This window comes from Thalassophryne amazonica, chromosome 16 (genome assembly GCF_902500255.1).
Source record: "Thalassophryne amazonica chromosome 16, fThaAma1.1, whole genome shotgun sequence".
Classification (NCBI taxonomy): Eukaryota; Metazoa; Chordata; class Actinopteri; order Batrachoidiformes; family Batrachoididae; genus Thalassophryne; species Thalassophryne amazonica.
In genome coordinates, this window is record NC_047118.1 from 58,604,677 (window position 1) to 58,632,488 (window position 27,812).

At 44.5% G+C, this 27,812-nt stretch overlaps 1 protein-coding gene across 1 annotated transcript in view; it reads right to left on the reverse strand.

Moving 5' to 3' along the window:
* Positions 1-24,536, reverse strand: part of LOC117528444 (medium-chain acyl-CoA ligase ACSF2, mitochondrial-like) — a 75,405-nt gene extending 50,869 nt beyond the window's left edge. Inside the window, 5 exon segments of the mRNA XM_034191069.1 lie at positions 1,174-1,292; positions 1,389-1,442; positions 7,978-8,106; positions 8,702-8,897; positions 24,319-24,536. Of these exon segments, the coding sequence (XP_034046960.1) occupies positions 1,174-1,292; positions 1,389-1,442; positions 7,978-8,106; positions 8,702-8,897; positions 24,319-24,440 (620 nt within the window). The 5' untranslated portion in view covers positions 24,441-24,536.
* Between the last annotated feature and the right edge of the window lie 3,276 nt (positions 24,537-27,812).

A 27,812-nucleotide genomic window follows, 5' to 3' on the forward strand; every position in this document is an offset into this window, starting at 1 on the left:
GGAACTCCATAATTAACCTTAGTCCGTGAAGAAGACTCCCCATTTACATGAACAAATTGTAATCTAGTAGATAAATATGATTCAAACCACTGCAGCGCAGTGCCTTTAACCATGCAAACACCCTTTTAAAAAAAGCAGGATACAGGGCTAAAATCTAATGTCTCCCGCTTTGACATGACTTAATATCACCTAAAGAGTCCCTGGACAAAGTTTGGCGCTTTTGTAAAAAATGCACGATTCTATCCCTTAACTGCTGGACTATATGGAGTACTGGCACTTCCTGCGTTACTGTACGCTTGTGAGATTTGTACTCTAACCAGTGACTTAATCTGAAAAGCACCTGCTTAATGAGACTAAGGTGAGGAGTATCACCTGCACTGTGAGGGAGCATCAGCTATGAAACTTTGGTCAAGTAACCTGTTTCTCTGTATGATCCAGCATGCAGGTGCCTGAGTGTTGAGAACCCCGGCAGCTGGAGCCAAGGAGACGCCCCCATTTAACCTGGCTCAAGCAGATAGTTGCTACATTGGAGAAGTGGGGATGTACCGGTTGTCTGCCTGGGTGGTTGCCATCTGGGACCTGGGTTGGTTCCATGGTGTGGTGGATGCAGCGATGGGCAGCAACAGTGCATGCTCCCAGACCTGACACAGCAACACACCATCACTGCACCTGACAACACCTCATTATAAAACTAACATGCCCGTGAGGCCCACATTTAAACAGTGTGGGCAGGAGAATGACAAAGCTGTTTCAGCTAGAAACAAGTAGTGACACTCTCTCTGTGTACTGTTTGCTGCAGGGTGGAAGATTTGATTTGAATGTGAGTAAGGTCACGACGTGCCACTCAAACAACTTCATCACATCGTGCCATTGATTCTGCAAATCTCTGGAACTCTACTGGAGAGACGGACCAGCACCCTTCCAAAAGATAATCCCTGGTGTGGTGTTGTGATGAGGATGGTGAGAGTTCTGTCCAACACCTCAGCACAAAATCTCCCAGAAGTTTTAACTTTGGGTTGAAATCTGATGACTGAAGGACAAATCATCCCTCATAGCCTGTGGGGTCACTCACTGGTTTCTTTCACCACTTGTTCAGATGTTTCCTTTCATTTGTCAAATGTCTCTGTTTCTCAGGGTTTTAATTTATTTATTAATGTATTTATGTTTGGGTACCTGGAACAGTTGATGGCTCCTGCTGGTGTTGCGATGATCTCAGGGCAGATCTCCTTCAGCATCTCACAGAACCTCTGGGTTTTAAAGTGGGCGGGGCAGACCACAGCATTACACTGAACCTGCACACAACACAGTGATTCAGCTGATTCTGACTAAAGATTCTTTGTCCTTGGATCTGTCATTTTTGGTCTTGCATGTAGAAAAAAATGGCATACCTTCTTTAGAGTGAACTCCACCTCCTTCACTTGATAGGCCACATTTATTGACACCTGCAGAATGAACAACAGTTTTAAAGTCTACACACATTGTATAAAGTACTGTGCAAAAGTATTAAGTGTATTTTATGTGCCACAAAATTTTAAAAAGCAGAAGGGGAACTCAGCACGTGTGACACTGATTCATGCAAACTGATTCTTTGTGATTCGGTGATACAATAATTCAACCCATATCAGAAAACGTTGGGACAGAATGGGGGCGGGGGAGGGGGGTGTGTGTGCTCACAATGACCTTTACTTTGACTTTTATTTAATTGCAGTCACATCTTAAGAAGTTCAACAGGGGTTCTCATAGCATTTTTTGGTTTCAAAATTGTCCAAATATTCTCTGTTGGGGACAGATCAGAACTGCAGTGAGGCCAGGCCAGACCCATGACCTCTTCTTCTGCAGCCATGTTTTTGCAGCGTGTGCAGAATGTGGCTTTGTAGTGTCTTGTTGAACATGCATCGACACCCCTGGAAAAGATGTCTCAAAAGCAGAATATGTTGCTCTAAAATCTCTCTACAAATACTTTTATGCATTAATGTTGCTTTCAAAGAAGGGTAAATTATTTTGCCATGGGTAGTGACACAACCTCATACCAAAAGAAACCTTGGCTCTTCAACTTGTTGCTCATAACATGCAATGGTTTGGGCAGCTCTGATATTTTTCATGATTTTCCTTTATAGATGATTCGTTGTCTGGATCAGAAATTTCAGTTAAATATAATCATATAGCAGATGAACACACTGATATTTGAGAAGTGAAACAAAGTTTCTAGTATTTACAGAAAGCGTGCAATAATTATTTAAACAAAATTGGGCAGGTGCATAATTTTGGGGACCCTTGTCATTTTATTGATTTGATTACATTGAGCACTAATTATTGGAATACAAAATTGGTTTGGTAAGCTCATTGACCCTGACCTCCTTACACAGGTGAATCCAATCATGAGAAAGGGTATTTAAGGTGGCAAATTGCAAATGTTTCCCATATTTGCATCTCTTCTAATGAGTGGCAACATGGGAGCCTCTAAACAACTCTCAAATGACATGAAAACAAAGATTGTTCAACATCATGGTTTAGGGGAAGGATACAAAAAGCTATCTTAGAGATTTCAGCTGTCAGTTTCCACTGTGAGGAACATAGTGAGGAAATGGAAGACCGCAGGCACAGTACTAGTTAAGGCCTGAAGTGGCAGTCCAAGAAAACTCTCAGATAAGCTGAAGCGAAGGATGGTGAGAACAGTCATAGTCAAGCAGTCTACAGACCTGCTCCAAAGACCTACAACATGATCTTGCTGCAGATAGTGCATCATTCAGATATACAGCGCACTTTGCACAAAGAGATGCTGTATGATGCTGAAATGCAGAGGAAGCCTTTTCTGCGTACATGAAACAAACAGTTCTTGATGCAGTGTTGTCTGAAGGATCAGAGGTCCTTGAGGTCCTCATACTTGAGGTATCCTAAAGCACATTTGGACAAGCCAGCTTCATTTTAGAATAAGGTGCGGTGGACTGATGAATCTAAAAATGAGTTATTTGGACATAACAAGGGGTGGTATGCATGGCTGAAAAAGAACACAGCATTCCAAGAAAAATGCTTGCTACCTACAGTAAAATTTGGAGGTGGTTCCATCATGCTGTGTGGCTGTATGGCCTGTGCAGGTACTGGAAATCTTGTTAAAGTTGAGGGTCACATAGATTCCAGTCAATATCAGAACATTCTTGAGAACAATGTTCAAGTTGAAGTTGTGCCGGGCTGGATCTTTCAACAAGACAATGACCCTAAACACTGCTCAAAATCTACTAAGCCATTCATGCAGAGGAACAAGTATAATGTTCTGGAATGGACATCTCAGTCCCCAGACATGAATATTATTGAAAATCTGTGGTGTGATTTTCTGCGGGCTGTCTATGCTTGGAAACCAACAAACCTGACTGAACTAGAGATGTTTTGTAAAGAAGAATGGTCCAAAATACCTTCAACCAGAATTCAGACTCTCATTAGAAGCTATAGGAAGCGTTTAGAGGCTGTTAGTTCTGCAAAAGGAAGATCTACTAAATACTGATGTATTTTTTCTGTTGGGATCCCCAAATTTATGCACCTGCCTAATTTTGTTTAAAGAATTATTGCACACTTTCTGTAAATCCTATAAACTTCATTTCACTTCCCAAATATCTGTCAGGGATTTGGCCAGGTCAGGGTGCTGAGCCCTTGTTTTCCCCCTTTTTGTTGTTTCCTATCTGCTTCAGCTTTGATTAATTAATATTTATTTTCATCAGGATTTATTCTGTCATGTTTTTCTTGTCACTTTGTTCTTTTTCTTATGATTCACTAGTTATTCCATTTTCATCATATGGTTATTCTCTGTTCTGTTTTGATTTGTCACTTTGTTGTCGTTGTCACTTTTTACTTTGGCCTTTCGTTCTGTTCTAGTAGTTTTCAGTCATTGTTTATTAAGTTATCACTTGTTCCTCTTGGTTATAATATTTGTTGTACTGTTATGTCAGGATTTGTTTTGGTTATTGTTTGGTCACTGCTTTTTCTTATGGTTTGTCTTACTGCCTTGTTTTCTTAAGTCAGTTTGTGTTTAATGTCATTTTAGTATTTTGCTGCATGTCTCCTGTTCAAGTCCATGTTGCCAGTTCATGTTTAGTTTAGTTCTCATGTTCATGTTTGGTTCCTGTTCACAGTAATATTATATTCAGTTGTAGCTTTGTGCTTATTTTTGTTTCACTCCACATCCTGCACCCGCCTCGTGTCTTTGTCTCCCACACTTTGATTCTGTCTGTTTTGCATTTTCATTCACTCCCGCTCTTGCACCTGCTCATGGATCTTTGTATCTGACTCCACTTTGTGCACTCCCTTCCCCATTATCTTGCCCATGCTTAATCTTTGTTCACTAGTCACGCCCCCTTCCAGACCTTTCCCTGACACCTGCATCTTGTTCCACTAATTACACCACCAGTTATTTAAGCCTTCACAGTCTCACAGCTCACTGCCCGATTGTTGAATATTATTCACTTTCCAGCTGTTCCTCGTCTTGTTTTGCCTGCTAGTGTTTGACCTTGCTTTTCCCTTGACCTTGAGCTTGTCTTTGCCTCTGAACACCTCCACGACGTGCTTTTTGACCTCAGCCTGTTTTTTTGGACCAAGCCTCAGCCTCACGTCTGTCTGTACCTTTGCTTCGCTGCTGGACCTCCCGTGTACCAAATCCCTGCTTCTTAAACCTTTTTCTTACACCAGTCTGCCTGTGAGAGTTTTGCATTTGTGTCCTGCTCTGTTTGTGCCACGCCTGACAATATCAGTGTGTTTGTCTGTCATATATATTTAACTGAAATTCCTGATCCAAACAACCAATGATTTATAAAGGAAAATCATAAAAATCATCAGGGGTGCCCAAACGTTTACATACAACTGTATGTATATATATATATATATATATATATATATATATATATACATACACTCAACAAAAATATAAATGCAACACTTTTGGTTTTGCTCCCATTTTGTATGAGATGACCTCAAAGATCTAAAACTTTTTCCACATACACAATATAACGATTTCCCTCAAATATTGTTCACAAACCAGTCTAAATCTGTGATAGTGAGCACTTCTCCTTTGCTGAGATAATCCATCCCACCTCACAGGTGTGCCATATCAAGATGCTGATTAGACACCATGATTAGTGCACAGGTGTGCCTTAGACTGCCCACAATAAAAGGCCACTCTGGAAGGTGCAGTTTTATCACACAGCACAATGCCACAGATGTCGCAAGATTTGAGGGAGCGTGCAATTGGCATGCTGACAGCAGGAATGTCAACCAGAGCTGTTGCTCGTGTATTGAATGTTCATTTATCTACCATAAGCCATCTCCAAAGTCGTTTCAGAGAATTTGGCAGTACATCCAACCAGCCTCACAACCACAGACCACGTGTAACCACACCAGCCCAGGACCTCCACATCCAGCATGTTCACCTCCAAGATCGTCTGAGACCAGCCACTCGGACAGCTGCTGAAACAATCGGTTTGCATAACCAAAGAATTTCTGCACAAACTGTCAGAAACCGTCTCAGGGAAGCTCATCTGCATGCTCATCGTCCTCATCGGGGTCTCGACTTGACTCCAGTTCGTCGTCGTAACCGACTTGAGTGGGCAAATGTTCACATTCCCTGGCGTTTGGCACGCTGGAGAGGTGTTCTCTTCACGGATGATGCGAAGGAGATGTGTTGCACTGCATGAGGCAAATGGTCACACCAGATACTGACTGGTATCCCCCCCCAATAAAACAAAACTGCACCTTTCAGACTGGCCTTTTATTGTGGGCAGTCTAAGGCACACCTGTGCACTAATCATGGTGTCTAATCAGCATCTTGATATGGCACACCTGTGAGGTGGGATGGATTATCTCAGCAAAGGAGAAGTGCTCACTATCACAGATTTAGACTGGTTTGTGAACAATATTTGAGGGAAATGGTGATATTGTGTATGTGGAAAAAGTTTTAGATCTTTGAATTCATCTCATACAAAATGGGAGCAAAACCAAAAGTGTTGCGTTTATATTTTTGTTGAGTATACATATATATATATGTACACAGTGGGGGAAATAAGTATTTGATCCCCTGTCAGTTTTGCAGGTTTTCCCACCTACAAAGATTGTAGAGGTCTGTCATTTTTTATCATTATCACAGGTACTTAAACTGTGAGAGACAGGATCTAAAAAAAAAATCCAGAAAATCACATTGTATGATTTTTAAATAATTAATTAGCATTTTATTGCATGAAATAAGTATTTGATCCCCTAGAAAAACAGACCTTAACAATTGGTACAGAAACATTTGTCTGCCATTCCAGAGGTTAGACGTTTCCTGTAGTTCTTGACCAAATTTTTACACACTGCAGCAGGGATTTTGGTCCACTCCTCCATACAGATCGTCTCCAGATCTTTCAGGTTTGGAGTTTCAGCTCCCTCCAAAGATTTTCTACTGAGTTCAGGTCTGGAGACTGGCTAGGCCACTCCAGGACCTTGAAATCCTTATTATGGAGCCACTCCTTAGTTGCCCTGGCTGTGTGTTTGGGGTCATTGTCATGCTGGACCCAGCCACGACCCATCTTCAATGCTCTTACTGAGGGAAGGAGGTTGTTTGCCAAAATCTCGCAATACATGACCCCATCCATCCTCCCTTCAATACAGTGCAGTCGTCCTATCCTCTTTGCAGAAGAGCACCCCCAGAGTATGATGTTTCCACCCCCATGCTTCACGGTTGGGATGGTTTTCTTGGGGTTGTTCTCATCCTCTAAACATGGTAAGTGGAGTTGATTCTAAAAAGCTCTCTTTTGGTTTCATCTGACCACATGACCTTCTCCCATGCCTCCTCTGGATCATCCAGATGGTCACTGGTGAACTTCAAATGGGCCTGGACATGTGCTGGCTTGAGCAGGGGGACCTTGCTGCCTTGCAGGATTTTAAACCATGACAGCATCATGTGTTACTAATGTAATCTTTGTGACTGTGGTCCCAGTTCTCTTCAGGTCAATGACCAGGTCCTCCTGTGTAGTTCTGAGCTTTCTCAGAATCATCCTTACCCCATGAAGTGAGATCTTGCATGGAATCCCAGACCGAGGGAGATTGACAGTCATCTTCTGTTTCTTCCACTTTCTAATAAATAATCATAACAGTTGTTGTCTTCTACCAAGCTGCTTGCCTGTTGTCCTGTAGTCCATTCCAGCCTTGTGTAGGTCTACAATTTTGTCCCTGGTGTCCTTAGACAGCTCTTTGGTCTTGGCTATGGTGGACAGGTTGGAGTGTGCTTGATTGAGTGTGTGAATAGGTGTCTTTTATACAGGTAACAAGTTCAAACAGGTGCAATTAATACAGGTAAAGAGTGCAGAATAAGAGGGCTTCTTAAAGAAAAATTAACAGGTCTGTGAGAGCCAGAATTCTTGCTGGTTGGTAGAGGATCAAATACTTATTTCATGCAATAAAATGGAAATTAATTATTTAAAAATAATACAATGTGATTTTCTGGATTTTTTGTTTGTTTGTTTGTTTGTTTTAGATTCTGTCTCTCACAGTTGAAGTGTACCTACAATAAAAATTACAGACTTCTCCATTCTTTGTAGGTGAGAAAACCTGCAAAACTGACAGGGGATCAAATACCCCCACTGTATTTGAATTATCTTTGTGTTGAAATGTGCAAAGCATTTATTCACATTTTATAATGAGTGTCTAACACGGCACTTATTAAAATGAAGGTTTATTCAATAAAAAATTTAGTTTTACAAGTTTAATGGAGCAAAAAAATTCGAATTTGTTTTTATAATTCAGAATTTTGTTCACTAATGAAGAAAAAAGCAACTCTATATGATTATTGAATACACACACACACACACACACACACACACAAATATATGAAAAATGACCAAATAAGAAGTGACAGAAGAAACCACAGGAAGAACAGACTCTTTCTGACTTGGATGTTGTGGTATAAAAGTAAATTTAAAATTATTTACCATAACAAATGAGAAAACTCTAACTGACCAGAATGATGCCGGCTTTGGCTGAAGCAAACTGGAAAAGGATCCACTCATACGTGTTCGGTCCCCAAACTCCCAGTCGATCACCTGGTTTCAGACCCACAGCAAGAAGACCTGCAGCCACTTTATCAACCTGCACCAGAACAAACAGCAACTTACAAGTTCACTAATTACAAAATATTCATTATAATTAATGACATTTCACTGTGACAGAAGAAAAATGTTTTCTCTCATTTGTCCCAGAGTAGAAAATGTATTTTCATTCTTAAGTAGCTGTAATTGAAATGAAAACAGTCTTGACTCATTAATGCATACATAACGTAGCATCATACGATAATAACGCTCATAACACTTTGATTTCAGCTTAACTGCAGCTCAAAGATCTTGCATGTTTAAAAAAACAGCAAGATTAATAATGGTGGTGGTGGTTAAAGTGGTGGGCTTGTTGCCAAAGGATCTCAGTTCAAATCACATTCAGACCAGAAAATCACAAAAGGCCCCTGGGCAAGGTCCTTATCCCCAAAATTGCTGTTGATGTGTAGTGAGAATCTTGCATGACACCACCCTGACATCCATGTGTGAATGGATGAATGTGAGGCATTAATGTAAAGCAACTGACCATGAAAGCACTATATAAATGCAGTCCATTTCCCACATTGTTGGCAGGTTGATATGTTGCTGCAAACTCTGTAAAACAAGTTAAAGAAGGTATAAAAGGTGATACGCACATCTTGTTGAAACTGGGTGAAGGTTTTGCGAATGTCGTCTTGCAGGAAGACCACAGCTTCACGATCGGGCCAGCGCTGGACCGTGGTGTCCAGAACCTCACCCACTGTCAGGGGGAGCAGAGGGATGGAGGAGGAGCCGTGCACGTAGCTGCTGGTCAGTGAGGGTGTCTGAGGAGGGCCGTCCACATGAAATGACCTGGTGTTGTCATTTCAAAATGAGGGGGAATAACAAATTAAATAAAATGCAAAGAACTTGTAAAACCCACAAACCTATGAACACTTTTTTTTAAGTATATGAAACGTGGTGACACTACAGTGAGATGGACACTTTGTGTTGTGTGGGCCGCCCGAAGAGGAGGTACTGCTGGCCCAACGCCAGAGGGCGCCCTGCCTGAAGGCGGGCTTCAGGCACCAGAGGGCGCAGTCACCGCCAGGAGCACCAGGAACTTTGACAGCTGTCACTCATCTACTCATCATGCCTCACCCATAAAAGCCTGGAGAAGACACCACACCTCTGCCGAGAAATCATCTAAACCGTTCAGGTAGACACTCAGCCATATTATTCAGCAAAGTTAAGTTGTAACGTCTTTCACATCTGTGCTGGTAGCGATTGCATCTTCTGAGTTTACAGCTTCTCCACTGACAGCCGAGTTGGGGGGAGTGGTAAGAGTTGGCGTTCTCCACTCTTCACTCTTACACTTGTGTAGTGGAGTCTGCACGGATGACCGGAGGAAGTAGTAAGATGAGGTGGTGTTTTCTCCCTCCACCAGGAATAATCAGCTGACTGTTTTACTGGGTGTGTGCAGTCACACCCACTCTTGACTGTTTCTGTTTCCTGCCAGCAGTAGCTGATCTGACAGCTGGAGACGGTGGCCACCTGGGGACTCAGGACTTGGAGACTCTGGAGTGTTCCAGATCCGTTGGCGGTGGAAATCGTGTGGGTCCCGACTCTTCTCTGGACGGGCGTCTCCTATCCTCGAGCCTGCCCACACGACACCAACTTTATAACTGACTGTAGTATTGAATTGTATCTGTATCGGTTGTGCACATTTCACAACATTAAAATTGTTACTTCGTATTTCCATTGACCATTCATTTACGCTCCCTGTTGTGGGTCCGTGTCATCACACTTTTCACAACAGGATTTCTCGGCCAACGTCATGGATCCTGAGGGGCATCTACCATCAGGTGAACCACCAATGGAAACACAAGGTGCACAGGGGCCAGCAGGAGGCGTATTAGGTGAGCTACAGCACATCTTAACCGCCTTCACTGCTCGGTTGGATTTGGTAACCGAGCAGAATGTTATCCTCAATCGGAGGATGGAGGCTCTCACCGCTCAGGTGGAAGCGCACACGCAGGGCGCTGCTGCGGCACCTCCTCCTGCTGCCTGAGTGCCAGATACAGATATTCCAGTGGTTGTTCAACGAACACCCCCCCCCCCCCCCGTCCCCTGAAGCATACATAAGCCCCCCGGAGCCATACGGGGGTTGTGTAGAGACGTGCGCAGACTTTTTAATGCAGAGTTCGCTCGTCTTTTCACAGCGTCCTGTTATGTACGCGTCTGATGCTAGCAGGGTGGCTTATGTGATAAACCTGCTTCGAGGAGAGGCACGTGCCTGGGCTACGGCGCTCTGGGAGCAGAATTCACGGCTCCTAACAACATATACTGGGTTTGTGCGGGAATTCAAACAGGTGTTTGATCACCCCAATAGAGGCGAGACCGCTTTGAATGTGCTGCTGTCGATGAGACAGGGGTGTCGGAGTGCAGCCGACTATGCAGTCGACTTCCGCATCGCGGCTGCGAGGTCAGGCTGGAATAATGCTGCACTCCGCGCCGCCTTCATAAATGGACTGTCTCTGGTCCTGAAGGAGCATCTGCTGGCGAAGGATGAACCGCGGGATTTTGATGGGCTTGTTGATCTGGTTATACGGTTAGACAACCGATTGGAGGAACATCGTCGGGAGCGAGGCAAAGGGCGTGGCCGGGCACGAGTCGTCCCTCTCTCTTCCGGGTCCAAAAGGGTGCCGCCGTCCCCCGCTCCACTGCCAGAGAGCTCCGTGTGGCAACAGCTCCCCCTGCTGACGAAGTTATGGACACGAGCAGGGCTAAAGTAAAATCAGAAAACAGACAACGGAGGCTGGCCCGCGGGGAGTGTTTTTTCTGTGGCTCGAGCGAGCACATACAGAAGAATTGCCCCAAGCGGTTAAACTACAATGCCCGCCCTTAGAGACTGGGCTAAGGGTGGGCCATAACAATCACGAGGGGAGATCCCAAAAATCCACACGCATCCCAGTGATGATCCTGAGTGGGGATCTCACCCTTCACGCCCCAGCACTGGTGGACACGGGGTCGGAGGGGAATCTGCTGGATAGCAGATGGGCAAGGGAGGTAGGGCTCCCTCTAGTGGCCTTACCGTCACCTTTGTCGGTTCGGGCACTAGATGGCACCCTTCTCCCATTAATCACACACCAGACACAGCCATTGACATTGGTCGTGTCTGGGAATCACAGGGAGGAGATTGTGTATTTTGTAACACCGTCTACCTCCCGGGTGATTTTGGGTTATCCCTGGATGTTAAAGCACAATCCCCGGATTGATTGGCCGTCTGGGGTTGTAATGCAGTGGAGCGAAACATGCCACCGGGAATGTTTAGGATCCTCGGTTCCACCCGGTGTAATAGGCAAGGAGGAGGTTCAAGTCCCCCCCAATCTCGCGGCGGTGCCAGCTGAGTATCATGATCTTGCTGACGTCTTCAGCAAGGATCTGGTGCTCACGCTGCCCCCGCACCGTCCATACGATTGTGCCATAGATTTGGTACCGGGCACTGAGTACCCGTCCAGCAGGTTGTACAACCTCTCACGTCCGGAACGCGAATCAATGGAGACCTACATCCGGGACTCTTTAGCTGCCAGGTTGATCCAGAATTCCACATCCCCAATGGGGGCTGGTTTCTTTTTTGTGGGCAAGAAGGACGGCAGACTCCGTCCATGCATTGATTACAGAGGGCTGAATGAGATCACGGTTCGCAACCGATACCCGTTACCTCTGCTGGATTCAGTGTTCACGCCCCTGCATGGAGCCCAAATCTTCACAAAGTTGGATCTTAGAAATGCGTATCACCTGGTTCAGATCCGGAAGGGAGACGAGTGGAAGACGGCATTTAACGCCCCCTTAGGTCATTTTGAGTACCTGGTCATGCCGTTCGGTCTCACCAGTGTGCCCGCAACGTTCCAAGCTTTGGTTAATGACGTCTTGCGGGACTTCCTGCATCGGTTCGTCTTCGTATATCTTGACGATATTCTCATCTTCTCCCCGGATCCTGAGACCCATGTTAAGCATGTACATCAGGTCCTGCAGCGGTTGTTGGAGAACCGGCTGTTCGTGAAGGGCGAGAAGTGTGAATTCCACCGCACTTCTTTGTCCTTCCTGGGGTTCATTATCTCCTCCAACTCCGTCGCCCCTGATCTGGCCAAGGTTGCAGCGGTGAGAGATTGGCCCCAACCAACAAGCCGTAGGAAACTGCAACAGTTCCTCGGTTTTGCAAATTTCTATCGGAGGTTCATTAAGGGCTACAGTCAGGTTGTTAGCCCCCTGACAGCCCTGACCTCCACTAAAGTCCCTTTCACCTGGTCGGATCGGTGCGAAGCCGCGTTTAAGGAGTTAAAACGTCGGTTCTCAACTGCACCAGTTCTGGTGCAGCCTGACCCTGATCGCCAGTTTATTGTCAAAGTGGATGCCTCTGACTCAGGGATAGGAGCCGTGCTGTCCCAGAGTGGGGAGTCCGATAAGGTTCTCCATCCTTGTGCCTACTATTCCCGCAGGTTGACCCCGGCTGAAAGGAACTATGACGTCGGCAATCAGGAACTTCTGGCGGTGAAAGAGGCTCTTGAGGAGTGGAGACACCTTCTGGAGGGAGCCACGGTTCCCTTCACGGTTTTCACGGACCATCGGAACCTGGAATACATCCGGACCGCTAAGCGTCTGAACCCCAGGCAAGCCTGTTGGTCACTGTTCTTCGGTCGGTTTGACTTCCAGATCACGTATCGCCCCGGGACCAAGAACCAACGGTCCGATGCACTGTCCAGGATGCATGAAGAGGAGGTCAAGCCAGAGCTGTCAGATCCACCGGACACCATCATCCCCGAGTCCACTGTCGTCGCAACCCTCACCTGGGACGTGGAGAAGACCATCCGGGAGGCCCTGACTCGACACTCGGCCCCCAGAGATGGACCTGAAAACCGGCTGTACGTCCCACCAGAGGCCAGGGCTACAGTCTTGGACTTCTGTCACGGTTCTAAGCTCTCCTGCCACCCAGGGGTGCGAAGAACTGTGGCAGTGGTCCGGCAGCGCTTCTGGTGGGCGTCGATGGAAATTGAAGTCCGGGAGTATGTCCAGGCCTGCAACACCTGTGCCAGGGGCAAGGCAGTACATAAGAAGGCCCAAGGACTCCTCCAGCCGCTGCCGGTGCCTCGTTGCCCCTGGTCCCACATAGGCCTGGACTTTGTCACGGGTCTCCCTGCATCCCAGGGAATGACTACCATCCTGATGATAGTGGACTGGTTCTCCAAGGAGACCCACTTCGTGGCCCTCCCGAAGCTCCCGACAGCCCAGGAGACTGCAGACCTCCTGGTCCACCACGTCGTGCGTCTGCATGGTATCCCCACGAACATAGTCTCGGATCGTGGTCCGCAGTTCTCCTCGCAAGTCTGGAGGAGTTTCTGTAGGGTACTGGGGGCCACCGTGAGCCTCTCGTCCGGGTACCACCCTCAGACTAATGGACAGGCAGAGCGGGCGAACCAAGATCTACAGCAGGCCCTGCGGTGTGTCACCTCCACACACCCGACGGCCTGGAGTCAACATCTGGCCTGGATCAAATATGCCCACAACAGTCAGATTTCCTCAGCGACCGGCCTCTCCCCCTTTGAGGCGTGTTTGGGGTACCAGCCCACATTGTTCCCAGCCGTAGGGGGAGAGGTCGAGGTCCCCTCGGTCCAGGCCCACCTCAGAAGGTGCCATCGGGTGTGGCGCACTGTCCATTTTGCCCTTCTGAAAGCCCGGACGAGGGCTAAGGACCATGCAGACCGCCGGCGTACCCCGTCCCTGCATACCAGCCCAGGCAGGAGGTATGGCTGTCAACTAAGGACATCCCTCTGCAGGTGGACTCCCAAGGACAGATACATCGGACCATTTACGATCACCAAAGTCCTCAGTCCAGCCGCAGTGAAGCTGAGGCTGCCAGCTTCACTGTGGATACATCCAGTTTTTCACGTGTCCCGGATAAAACCATGTCACTCCTCCAACCTCTGCACTCCTGGACCAGCGCCGCCTCCTGCCCGGATCATCGATGGAGAGCCTGCGTGGACCATCCGCAGGCTTCTGGACATTCGTCGACGGGGCCGGGGATTCCAATATCTGGTGGACTGGGAGAGGTACGGACCCGAGGAACGCTCCTGGGTGAAGCAGAGCTTCATCCTGGACCCGGCCCTCCTGGCCGATTTCTACCACCGACATCCCGACATGCCTAGTCGGGCGCCAGGAGGCGCCCATTGAGGGGGGGTCCTGTTGTGTGGGCCGCCCGAAGAGGAGGTACTGCTGGCCCAACGCCAGAGGGCGCCCTGCCTGAAGGCGGGCTTCAGGCACCAGAGGGCGCAGTCACCGCCAGGAGCACCAGGAACTTTGACAGCTGTCACTCATCTACTCATCATGCCTCACCCATAAAAGCCTGGAGAAGACACCACACCTCTGCCGAGAAATCATCTAAACCGTTCAGGTAGACACTCAGCCATATTATTCAGCAAAGTTAAGTTGTGATGTCTTTCACATCTGTGCTGGTAGCGATTGCATCTTCTGAGTTTGCAGCTTCTCCACTGACAGCTGAGTTGGGGGGAGTGGTAAGAGTTGGCGTTCTCCACTCTTCACTCTTACACTTGTGTAGTGGAGTCTGCACGGATAACCAGAGGAAGTAGTAAGATAAGGAGGTGGTGTTTTCTCCCTCCACCAGCAATAATCAGCTGACTGTTTTACTGGGTGTGTGCAGTCACACCCACTCTTGACTGTTTCTGTTTCCTGCCAGCAGTACCTGATCTGACAGCTGGAGACGGTGGCCACCTGGGGACTCAGGACTTGGCGACTCTGGAGTGTTCCAGATCCGTTGGCGGTGGAAATCGTGTGGGTCCCGACTCTTCTCTGGACGGGCGTCTCCTATCCTCGAGCCTGCCCACACAAGACCAACTTTATAATTGACCGTAGTATTGAATTGTATCTGTATCCGTTGTGCACATTTCACAACATTAAAATTGTTACTTCGTATTTCCATTGACCATTCATTTATGCCCCCTGTTGTGGGTCCGTGTCATCACACTTTTCACAACACTTTGACCTCTAATCTAATAAACTATCCACAGCAACTTGACTTTTATTCATACTGCCTGAAGCTGTACCATCATATGCAGAGAAGGAAAATAATTTCCACACTTGGGCTTTGACACATATTTTCTTTATGTCATTTGCGGAAAAAAACATTCCACCTTTTCTCTGTTAAAATTACCAAAATTATTCCCTTTAAAATCAAACCCCCCAAAAATCTTGACAGCATGGTAACAGAAATTATATAAAAATATCAAAAGCGAAAATAAAAGCTTGCATAAGTAATGGCACCTTTTAGCATATGTAAATCATCACTTTTACAGCCTATTTGCTTATCAACACATGAACATTTTCAAATAATTTCAGATCAGTGCATTTGTTAAATTTCTTTGTGGTTAAATATCAATCAGTACAGTGTAATGAAAACTCCATGACAAAGGTCTTTGCTTTTAAAATCTTTAAGTGAGAAGACATTGCTTAATCATTCTTAGGAAAAGCTGCCAGTCGGTTGATTTGTAAAACACAGTGAGCAGGCATTTGTTGTTTAGGATGGTTTAACATGGTCAACTTTGAGACTTATTGCAGAAGCAGGACAGGTTTTCATAGAATTATAAGCAGGACTGCTTTCTTCCACCTGCAAAATATAATGAAGCTCCATCTCATCCTGTCTATGGCTGATGCTGAGACCCTGATTCATATATTTGTTTCTTCTACACTGAAAAAAAGTGAAACATCACTGCTGTTTCCAGTTTAAATCCGCTGGAATAACTTTGCCAAATCATTAATATACACTGTGAAAAACTAAAAAAATTAGTTGTAACAAATTCCATCAATTTTTTTAAGCTGATCCAAAGTATCATTTTTTTTCATTGTAGATTGGATTACTGCAATGTTCTATTTTCTGGTTTACCACAGTCCAGCATTAGAGGTCTCCAATGGGTTCACAATGCTGCTGACAGACTCTTGACAGGAAGCAGAAAGTTTAATCACAGTACACCCATTCTGACGTCTCTTCACTGGCTTCCTGTCTCTGCTAGGTCAGATTTTATGTTTCTGATTTTAACTTGTAAAATTATTCATGAACTGGCACCTCCCTACTTAGCTGACCTAATTAACACTTAGAGCCTGAGTCTGCGCAAAGAAAGGTACCCCCCTCTACTCCAAGAGCCCATCATTGGGGCACAATGGTTCATTAACGAGCCATTAACTAACCCAAACATATACCCACACACATATCCAAACAACTAACCCAACAGACGGAGACAAGAAGAAGAGGAGTGTCTCTCCCTTATTTAGCAGGAGTAGGGGAAAAACTACAGAGGATCTTCAGACAGCACAAAATCCCAGTTTACTTTAAACCGGTTAACACCTTGAGACAGAAATTAGTTCACCCTAAGGACAGGATCCCTAGTTCCAAACAGAGCAATGTAGTGTATTATATCACCACCTGAAAGACACTAACCACACGTTTGAGGACAAGGAAGTTAAAATCTTAGCCAGAGAGAAGAAATGGTTTGAGAGAGGGGTTAAGGAGGCATTCTTTGTAAAACAGTTGAAACCCAGTCTTAACCACGGAGCGGGTCTCAGACACGCTTTGTCCCCTGTTTACAATGGGGTACTCAGGTCAAAGCAGTTTCAGTCTTTTGTTCATGGTAATGAGTCATTCATGTCATCAGGAGAGTTGTCAAGGGAGCCATCAGGGGAGGCTTCCATCCCATCATTAGGAGAGTGCTAACTAGAGCACAATAGGTGCTAATTAGAGCTATTGTTTAGTCACTAGCCTATAGCAGTCGGCCTCTCGGTAGGAGGGGTGTGGTTAGGTTAAGAACTCCAGCTTTTGTTGGCTTCAGACAGAAGTCAGACTACCAGAGCAAGAATTTTAGCTGAGGAAGCTTCTGTGATTTGAAGCGAAAGGTCCTCACGTCAAGCAACCCAGTCCAGTCGAAGATTCAAGCTTCTCTACTATAACCCAAACATATGTTAATGCAGCATGCAGTCCCCAATCTGCATAGACAAACAGGCTGTGTGGGGTTAGGGTTACCTGATGTATGTAGGCATATGTGTGACATTTTGACTATAAAAGCAGACACATCTTCAAGTCAAGAAGACAAACATCACAATGGCAGCAAGATGGTCAAGCAAGAAATACACTCCTCTGGAAGCCTTAGCTCTTTTGCAAGCACTCGCAGATGTGGACTCAGGGAGTAGTGATGAAGATTCCTTCGTTGGTGAATCAGAGTTCATCTCCTCTGATTCCTCCTCTGATCAGGACATGCCAGCACCAACAGATTCACAGCCGAAACAGCCTCTTCACACGAGACTTGCACATAAGCGGACTAAAAGACTAATAATTGTTACAGAGGAGGACGATGAAGAGAAGCCTTCATCTGTGAAAGGAAAGTCTTCCCAATTCAGAAAAGGCAAACAGCATGCTGAAGACAAACCACGGTGCCAAAAATGTAGGTGCACTGGAGAAAAGTCTTCTTCATCCCAGAAGCGCAAGCGCACTGAACAGAAGTCCCAGAAAAGAGAAGAGAAGGCCCAGAAAAGCAAGGACGCAAGCGAAAACTCCAAGGTATTTACATTTTGCTTTTATATTATAACATTGTCTGTGTTCATGTCTTTCTGTTTATGGTTTTATTTATATATGCTCCTAAATGCAAAACAATTCTTCCCTTTTGGGCAACACAGGTTTCATCTTATCTCATGTTATCTTTAGGCAGGACCTTGTGCAACAGTGAGAGATGGCACTGTTTGGGTTCAGGGACAAATTGAGGACTTCAGCACCATTCAGCCAACGCACACAACCCAGACATCAGTCAGCAATGCAGGACCGATGGAGATTGCAAGACGCAAAGTGACTAGTCGCTTGCAAAGCTTCCTTTGTCTATTTCACATCAGCATGCTGAGGACCATCACAGACTGCACAGTACACAAAGCCCGCAAAACAAACCCTGACTGGAGCACAAGTGTCTACGAGCTGATGGCATTCATCACTGTTTTATTCTTCAGAGGAGTGATTGGCAGAACCGGTGCCATGCGTGACTGCTGGTCAAAATGCTTCGGACGTCCGGAAATCATGTCCACAATGTCCTGAGACCGATATGAAGAGTTGATGCGCTTTTTACGCTTCGATATAAAGGACACCCATTTGGAACGCATGCAGACGGACAAATCTGCTGCCATTTCAGACATTTGGGGGCATTGTGTTCAGAACTGTGTGCTGTCGTACAACCCAGGGCAACACATAACAGTTGATGAACAGTTATTTCCAACAAAGGTCCGATGTCCTTTTCTGCAATACATTGCATCTAAACCGGACAAGTTTGGAATAAAGTTTTGGATTGCAGCAGACCTGGACACTAAGTACATGTGCAATGCCATTCCTTACTTAGGAAAAGACCCCAGGCATGCCATAGGAGAGCGACTTGCAGACAATGTTGTGACAAGGCTTATGGAACCCTTTTTGGACAGAGGCAGAACTGTCACTATGGACAATTTTTTCACATCGTTGTCTCTGGTGAACAGGCTTCTACAACGCAACACAACTGCTTGGCACAATAAACAAAATTCAACGGGAAGTTCCAGAGCAGGTAAAAAACACCAGAGAACGTGAGGAGTTTTCAACACAGGTGTTCACTTCTGGCAGTGCCCTGCTAACAGTTTATGCAGCTAAAAAGAAGAAAAATGTGTGTCTTCTCAGCACGCTGCATAAGAAAGTGGAGCTTGAAGAAGATTTGCGGCGAAAACCAAATGTAATCATAGACTACAACCATTTGAAATGTGGTGTTGATGTGCTGGATCAAAAACTGCGTGCTTATACAGTGCGCACAGGAACACGGAGATGACCTATAGCTGTCTTCTACAACATACTGGACATTGCTGCTGCTAATGCACATGTACTGTACAAGGCATGTACAGGATCAAAGGAGTTGAGGCGAAAGTTCCAGCATAAGCTTGCAACTGAACTGAGAAATAGACACATGCAGGAACGCGCACTGGAAAGAAAGAGAGAGGAGGCACTATGTGAAATGGGAAGAGTTTCTAAAGGGAAAACAACAAGTGCGTCAGAGTTGCAACAGAAATCGCAGTACAGATAAATGTGCCATTTGCCACAAGTACACCTGTTGGAAATGTAGGAAAGGATCTCCATTCGTGTGTAAAAATTGATAAAAAACTAAACAAAAAAACAGAACACTGTACATAGGAACTCACAATTTGTTGACTGTGCTCACAAATTGTTTATCAATGCGATTTCTCTTGAATATTTTTATGTGTGAAATAAATGTTTTTTCACTGAAGTCCTTTGTTTGGTCTATCCTTCAATTTAGGCCAGGGATGCCCAACCCTGGTCCTCAAGACCTGTTTTCCTACATGTCTCCCTCTTTCAACACAGTCTGAGTGAGGCAAGGGAGCAGGTACTGATCTAATTTGCAACTCAAAGGAACCAGTCAATAGGGTGATCACCACAACACTAATCTGAGAGGGGGAGGAGGGCCTTGCAGCAGTGGCAGAAAGTTCCAGGCGTTCTAGTGTTAAACCCTACGTACCGGCCCGGGTTCTGCATTCTCAGGGTGCAGGACTACTTTGTGTCCCTAGGGTGAATAAAAAGGCTGTGGGCCACAGAGCTTTCTCTTATCGTGCCCCTGTTCTGTGGAATGATCTCCCTACGTTAATAAAAGAGTCAGATTCTGTACAGACTTTCAAGACCAGACTTAAGACGCATTTCTTCTCCCTTTTGTATGGCTAGCATAATGGCATAGTATGGCACTATGCTTGTTCCTACCCTTTTAAATTAATTTTATTAGTAATGGAACAGGTCTTGACCTCAGCTTCATCTAAATTCTGGGTGTGTTAGTGAAGCTTAGGGCTAGCAGCCGACGATCACCTCTGCTTTCCTATTGATTTAATGTTGATGAATTATACCTTAAGGGTAGTTTTTCCAGCCGGCTGAGTCTGCTCTTCTTCTTTCTGAATGAAGTGTGGATAAAGTCACATAGCATTGCAGGACTGATGGCTACAGACCGCACGGTACCTGACTGACCACGAGATGCCATGGCTGCAGCTGATGCAGCACTCTGCAGTTTGTGTTTGGAATGGACTCTGCCGCAGGACCAGGCCCACTGATGACATGAAGAATGCTGAATGACCCATGCCTGTGTAACACCTGCATGGACTTCTCATCAAATGCATCTTCTTTTGTTATGTTGTTTTAATTTCGTGTTACCTGTTTCTTCTGTTTTGTAAAGTTTTGCAAAAACTTTGTAACTGTTAGAATGGCCTAAGCAGTGGGTCACCCCTCTGAGTCTGGTCTGCTTAAGGTTTCTTCCTCAGCATCATCAGAGGGAGTTTTTCCTTAACACTGTTGGCTGTGTGCTTCCTCTACGAGTTGGTAAGGTTTGACCTTACTTGTGTGATGCACCTTGAGGCAGCTTTGCTGTGATTTGGCATGATATAAAGAAACATAAATTGAAATTTAAAAAAAGCACAATGAATTGATGATTTAACACCACTTTTGTTTGAACCAACGACTTTAAAGTACAAAACACTGACATCAGCTTCTTTGAGATTCTCACTGCAAGAGATGTTGAAATTACAGATCACATTTCATTGTTGCTGTTGACTCGTTCCTAAGTCAGCTGTGAAACAGCTCCCCCGCTGCTCAAGAATTTCTTTGCCGTCTTTTCAACTGTTGTATAAGCAAATGATTTTATGGTTTCATCTTTAGTAAAAGCAGTTTCAGACAAACCAAAAGGAGATAAATCTTTTCTACTTTTTGACATAGGAAAAAAACATCACACCATTATTAGATTGTAGCTTAAAAAACAAATATTCTAAAAATACTAACTTTAAACAAATGCAGGTGACAATGTGTGCCCTCTGCAATTAGTGAAATCAACATATAAAATTATGGATCAGCACAGCTGTAAAAAGATCAGTGAAAAGCCTGTAAGATGGCATGGGACAAAGAGGAAATGTATTTAGCACCAAAAATGCAAAAACTAAAATATCATTTTTACTGACAGTTAGAAATCTAAACATTTTTCACATTCTGGCTTACCATACTCTGACAACCTCTACTGTCCTAAGGTGACAACATATGTAACAAATCAGACACAAATAGTTGAAAAATTAGTATCCAGCAATTTATTTTGGTCTCACATTCTAATTTCTCCATGTTGTACGCCACCCCTGGTGATCAGATGAAACTGTAGCTTGACACACCCCAGTTTCAAGCCTTTCGGGATGTTAGATAATTATGTCTGTATATGATTATAAAATGACAGACCTGCTGATGGACTGCGGAGCTTAAGTGATCACCGATGTTTGTATGTGACCAAGATACCTTAACAATACTTTGATGGATTTTGATGAGCCTTTGCAAAGACATTGAAAGAAAGATATTCTTGTAACTTTGCAGTGACATTCACTTATCTGGGTCCTTTACTTTTGAATTTGAGAGGTGCCTGGAAAGAGCTTATGGAGTCATGAGGTCACTGAAAAGAGGTGTTGATACCTTTGCAGGAGAACTAAGGTTCAAGTCTTTAGGGTCTTGGTGTTTACTGTCTTGTTACAGAGTTGTGATACATCAATGGTACCCAGCAACCTGGAGGTCTTTGATGACAGATCTCTTCAGAGAAGCCAAAATGATTTTGCATCAAACAAGGGAGACTCAGATGAGGGTTATGTGTTCCTCTGTGAGGGAGCATCAGCTGTAACATTCTGCACATGTGGCATGTTTCTCTGTGCATGATGCAGCACACAGGTGCCTCACTGTTGAGGAACCCAGCAGCTGGAGAAACCCAAGAGGACACCCACGCTTCACTTCAGTGTGGCAGAAAGATGGTTACTGTTGAGAGGTGGGGACGGGCCGATTTTCTGCCTGGGTGTTGTCATCTAGGATCCAATGCATGGATGTGGCACTGCGCCGCAACACCAGAGTATGATCCTACTCCTGCTACTGTATTACGAAGACAAGCTCCTTGAGTAAGACAAGAGGTACTAAAATTTTGAGGAGGATCTACTTTTTCTTTTGTCTCTTTATGAAAATAAGATATTGGATATTGTTGCCATGAAAATCTTTGCTACTTACCAAACTGAGTGCCAATCCATGTGGGCATATGCACCTCTACACTGTCCATCGAGCAGTTGAACTTCGGATTCAAGAGGAGCAATGCTGGTTACGTCCTGGTCATGGAGAAGCTCTTTACTCTCTCATGAATATTGAAGGGACCATGAGAATCTGCCCAACTATTGTACATGCGTTTTGTAGGTTTTTAAAAACTCTATGACCATTACTTGGAGGTACTGCCAGAGCATGTGGTACCAAGTCTGCTGTAATCAAGGGCACAATTTAGAACTAGAAATTGGGGGGGACAAAGTGCGAGGCCCGTAGGGCCGAAGCCCATAGGCCGGGGGTCTGGGGGCCGCTTTAGGCCTCCAGAAGCCAACGGTTTCTAGATAAGCTCAGATGCATTCCGAGCATCCAGAACAGTAATTTTAATGTTTTGAGAAGACCATAAAGTGGACACCATTTGACTTATGCAATTTGAAACTGTGGATATAAGTACTTTATTCTGAGAATAGCCAGCATTGATTTTATTAACATCCTGGTGTAAATAAGGTATCACCACATGTGTAGAACTCAAAAAGAATGATAGGTTGAGTTCTCATTAAAAAACAACTGCAATGTGGTAAAATGTATTCATAAATATGAAAGAACAGGCTCTTAATAATTATTAACTATCGCATACTGTATTTTTTTTTCTCAAGATTTGTTTTTGCATAAGTTTGAAAAAACAACAGATCATAAGTTTAGGATAGATTACTTATCATGAATTTAATTTTCGAAGTGGCACTAATGACAACACTCATACTGAACATAATTTTGCTTGCATAGACTGATTTTGGAGATCAAGCAACAATTGCAGATGTGCTTTCTGAGGTCCCAGATAGCTTTTCTGATTTCCTTTTCTAACTTTCAGAATTTAATAAATTAGCATATGGTCCATTGATACTTATGTGTAGACACTAGTCCCTAGAGGCAACTATTTTTGGTTTCAAATCTGGGCAAATGTAGTCCCAGAAAATTCCGAATGTGACAAACAAGAAACAGGTGTTGTAAACAAGTCAATGCTGCTAAAAATACAAACTTGCCGAAACAAAGATACTATTCTGACATGGTTTTGCACATAAGCCTGACATGGTTTGCACATAAGACTGGCATAGCATGTTTCAAGTACACACATATATGTCAGAAGGTGGGGGGGCATACCATATTCTGTCCCCCCTGGTTGAAAAGGTGGGGGGAGCATGTCCCGCCCTATCCCCCACCAAATTGCGCCCATGGCTGTAATGCAGTTCCTATGCAATCAAAGTAGGAGCTCAGACATTCTTGGCATTGTATCATATTTATTTATTTAGTTAGTTATTTAGTTATTACAGGTTTGAGGCCGAGTGTGGTGACTGTAATTATCTTGGGGTCTTGGTCATGAGTGGGCGTAAAATAGAGGGTAAGACTGACAGACAAGTGGGTGTTGCATCTGATCTTCTGGGAACGCTGTACCAGACCATCAAGGTGAAGAAAAAGCTGAGCCAGAAGGCACAGCTCTTGACTTCCCAGTCAATTTATGTTCCTGTCCTCACCTGTGGTCACCAGCGTTGGGTAGTGACTGAAAGAAGACGATCATGGATTCACACAATAGAAATGAAGTTCCTCTATTGGGTATCTGGATTTACACTCAGGAATGGGACGAGAAGTTCAAATATTCACTAGGAACTACAAATAGAGCTGCAGCTCACCCACCCACCCCCACCCACCCCAAAAGGAGCTAGCTGAGGTGGTTCAGGCATTTGGTGAGGACGCCCACTGCTGATCTTCCTCGGGAGGTCTTCCAGACACGTCCAACTGGGAGAAGTGGAAGACCCAGGACACGCTGGAGGGATTATGCCTCTCAGATGGTTCTAGAAATTTCCACGGAGTAGTTCAGGGCCTGGCTAAGTAAAGGGAAGCGTGGATTGAGCTGCTTAGGTTGCTGCTACCGTGACCCAGACCCTGATAAGTGGCAGATCTCAAAGTCACTCATCTTGTTTTATCTTTTGTGACACCTGTCATGCATTTTCTCCTTATTAATTGCCTGTGATTAGTTACTAATTAGACATATTTTAAAGCTCATTTGAACATATTAGTGAAAATACTCGAGATTGAAAGAAAAAAAAGTGTGTGAATGCACGAGGTGAAACTTACCGACGCCACTGGAGTAAGTGTGTTATGTAAGACCTCCACCATGTCCTGTGTTGGACCACATCCACAGACCCGATGCTGCGAGCACAGGTCCTGAGCAGTGAGGAGACAATCAGTGCTGACATGATCACACTTTTAAACCCATCTGGAGCTCAGCAGTGCGGATAGACAGAACAGGCAGACTGGATCTTACTCGTGTCTCTTCACTGTGGTGGTGTAACCTTTAACATTCACACTTCGTCACTGGTTGGCACACAGCAGGGCCCACAAGACACCAGATATAGCCCGCCTCATCTGGACTCTGTGAACACAGCACATTTTACAGTGTTAAATACACAGATAGTCTGTGTGTGCACACTGGATTTTTAGTTAACAGGACATGCTGCATTCTGAGAAGGTGGGAAGGAATTACTTTTGAAATGTAATAGTATTGTTAAAATCTAAATTATTTGAGTAATGACATCAATTTTGATTACTTTTCTAATAAATGTTTTAAACTGAACAATAAAGTTGAACAATTTCAAACATGTCTACATGATGTGTAGACAAATGTATGTGTGTGCACGCTGGATTTTTAGTTTACAGGACATGTAGTGCTCTAAGGGATGGGAAGGTTACTTTTGAAATGTAATAGGTTACAGATTACTTGTTACTCTAAAATGTAATAGTATTGTAACTATGCAGTGCACAGCGGCACAAAGTGCACTCATGGTACAGTGAGTCCCAAACAGGAAGTGCCAAATTTTGAGTCCACAGTGAAACAGGAAATGTCAACTGTTGACCACTTCCTGGCATGGGTGGAGCTAGAGCAGAAGCCAGGGTTGCACTCACTGATCTCTATATATTACTGGATTGCTCATTGGCCAATATATCTTTGAAGCAAACTGGCCGCCATATTACCACTCCAATGTCCCACTCCTGAACGCTCTTTTCTGTTGATCTTTAATGAGGCACATTCAACTTTATTCTTTGTAATTTTGTTTTAAAAAATACCTTCATGTGCCTATATAAACTATGCAAATTGCCAGATCAAAGGCTGCGGACGAACATTTCACCTTTGAGTATGATTGAAATGGGAAGTAATGAACAATAATTTGAAGAGTTCTCTCCCTTATTCCAGCATATAGACAAATATAATAATAATAATAATAATAATAATAATAATAATAATAATAATAATAATAATAATAATAATAAGTGGCTTATTAACTCAACATGTGTAGCCACATGTGTTTTGTGTTGGACAAAGTATTTTAAGACATTTTTAGGTCTACTTGTGCATAGTTTTGGAGCTTTAGGTGTTGTTGCTATGAGCTTTATTACTTACGAGGTCTGTCCATAAAGTATCATACCTTTTTATTTTTTTCAAAAACTATATGGATTTCATTCATATGTTTTTATGTCAGACATGCTTGAACCCTCGTGCGCATGCGTGAGTTTTTCCACGCCTGTCGGTGACGTCATTCACCTGTGAGCACGCCTTGTGGAAGGAGTGGTCCCGTCCCCTCGTCGGATTTTCATTGTCTGGAAATGGCGGAATGAAAAGGACTTTTTTTCCATCAGAATTTTTTCAGAAGCTGTTAGAGACTGGCACCTGGAAACCATTCGAAAAATTTATCTGGCTTTCAGTGAAAATTTTACGGGCTTCACAGAGAATAAGGACTTTAACTACAGGGTTAAGGACCCCTTTAAGGACGGTCGGTGCGCCGCGCTGCGAGCTGCGACGATGCGGCACAAACCACTGCATCATTTCTAAGCTGATGGCTCTGTGGATACGAGACCGTCGTGTGCTCTTTCTCTGGTTATCACAAGACCTGGACATCAGCCATTTTCCGGCAGATTTCACTTTTAACAAGAGATTTTGTCATGGAAAGCCGCGCGGAGGCTTCGCGCGTCACGACCGATTCGCTGATGAAGCGAGACAAAGGAACACCTCCGTTTCGGAGTGTTAGAGGACAAGTTGGGACATGTCCAGCTCTCCACAAGTTCTTTTATACTCACTCGACTGGTAAGCACTGAAAGCCGAGATAGACATGTCCCAACTTGTCCTCTAACACCCCGAAACGGAGGTGTTCCTTTGTCTCGCTTCATCAGCGAATCGGTCGTGACGCGCGGCTTTCCATGACAAAATCTCTTGTTAAAAGTGAAATCTGCCGGAAAATGGCTGATGTCCAAGTCTTGTGATAACCAGAGAAAGAGCACACGACGGTCTCGTATCCACAGAGCCATCAGCTTAGAAATGATCCAGTGGTTTGTGCCGCATCGTCGCAGCTCGCAGCGCGGCGCACCGACCGTCCTTAAAGGGGTCCTTAACCCTGTAGTTAAAGTCCTTATTCTCTGTGAAGCCCGTAAAATTTTCACTGAAAGCCAGATAAATTTTTCGAATGGTTTCCAGGTGCCAGTCTCTAACAGCTTCTGAAAAAATTCTGATGGAAAAAAAGTCCTTTTCATTCTGCCATTTCCAGACAATGAAAATCCGACGAGGGGGCGGGACCACTCCTTCCACAAGGCGTGCTCACAGGCGAATAACGTCACCGACAGGCGTGGAAAAACTCACGCATGCGCACGAGGGTTCAAGCATGTCTGACGTAAAAACATATGAATGAAATCCATATAGTTTTTGAAAAAAATAAAAAGGTACGATACTTTATGGACAGACCTCGTATATTAGGCTGAAGCTCATAGAGCTGTGTGTAATAAATGTTGTCATTGCAGGTAAAACTAACTGTCCTGTAGCTAGTTAAGTGGTGCTTTATTCTTTTGGTACAACTATTTTAAAAAATCCACTATTTCTGTGTTATCCATCATGACTTTTGTTATCCATCCACTTATGTTCATGATATGCACACACACACACACACACACACATATATATATATATATATATATACACTCAACAAAAATATAAACACAACACTTTTGGTTTTGCTCCCATTTTGTATGAGATGAACTCAAAGATCTAAAACTTTTTCCACATACACAATATCACCATTTCCCTCAAATATTGTTCACAAACCAGTCTAAATCTGTGATAGTGAGCACTTCTCCTTTGCTGAGATAATCCATCCCACCTCACAGGTGTGCCATACCAAGATGCTGATTAGACACCATGATTAGTGCACAGGTGTGCCTTAGACTGTCCACAATAAAAGGCCACTCTGAAAGGTGCAGTTTTGTTAAATGGGGGGGGGGGGGATACCAGTCAGTATCTGGTGTGACCACCATTTGCCTCATGCAGTGCAACACATCTCCTTTGCATCATCCGTGAAGAGTACACCTCTCCAACGTGCCAAATGCCAGCAAATGTGAGCATTTGCCCACTCAAGACGAACTGGAGTCACGTCGAGACCCCGATGAGGACAACGAGCATGCAGATGAGCTTCCCTGAGATGGTTTCTGACAGTTTGTGCAGAAATTCTTTGGTTATGCAAACCGACTGTTTCAGCAGCTGTCCGAGTGGCTGGTCTCAGACGATCTTGGAGGTGAACATGCTGGAT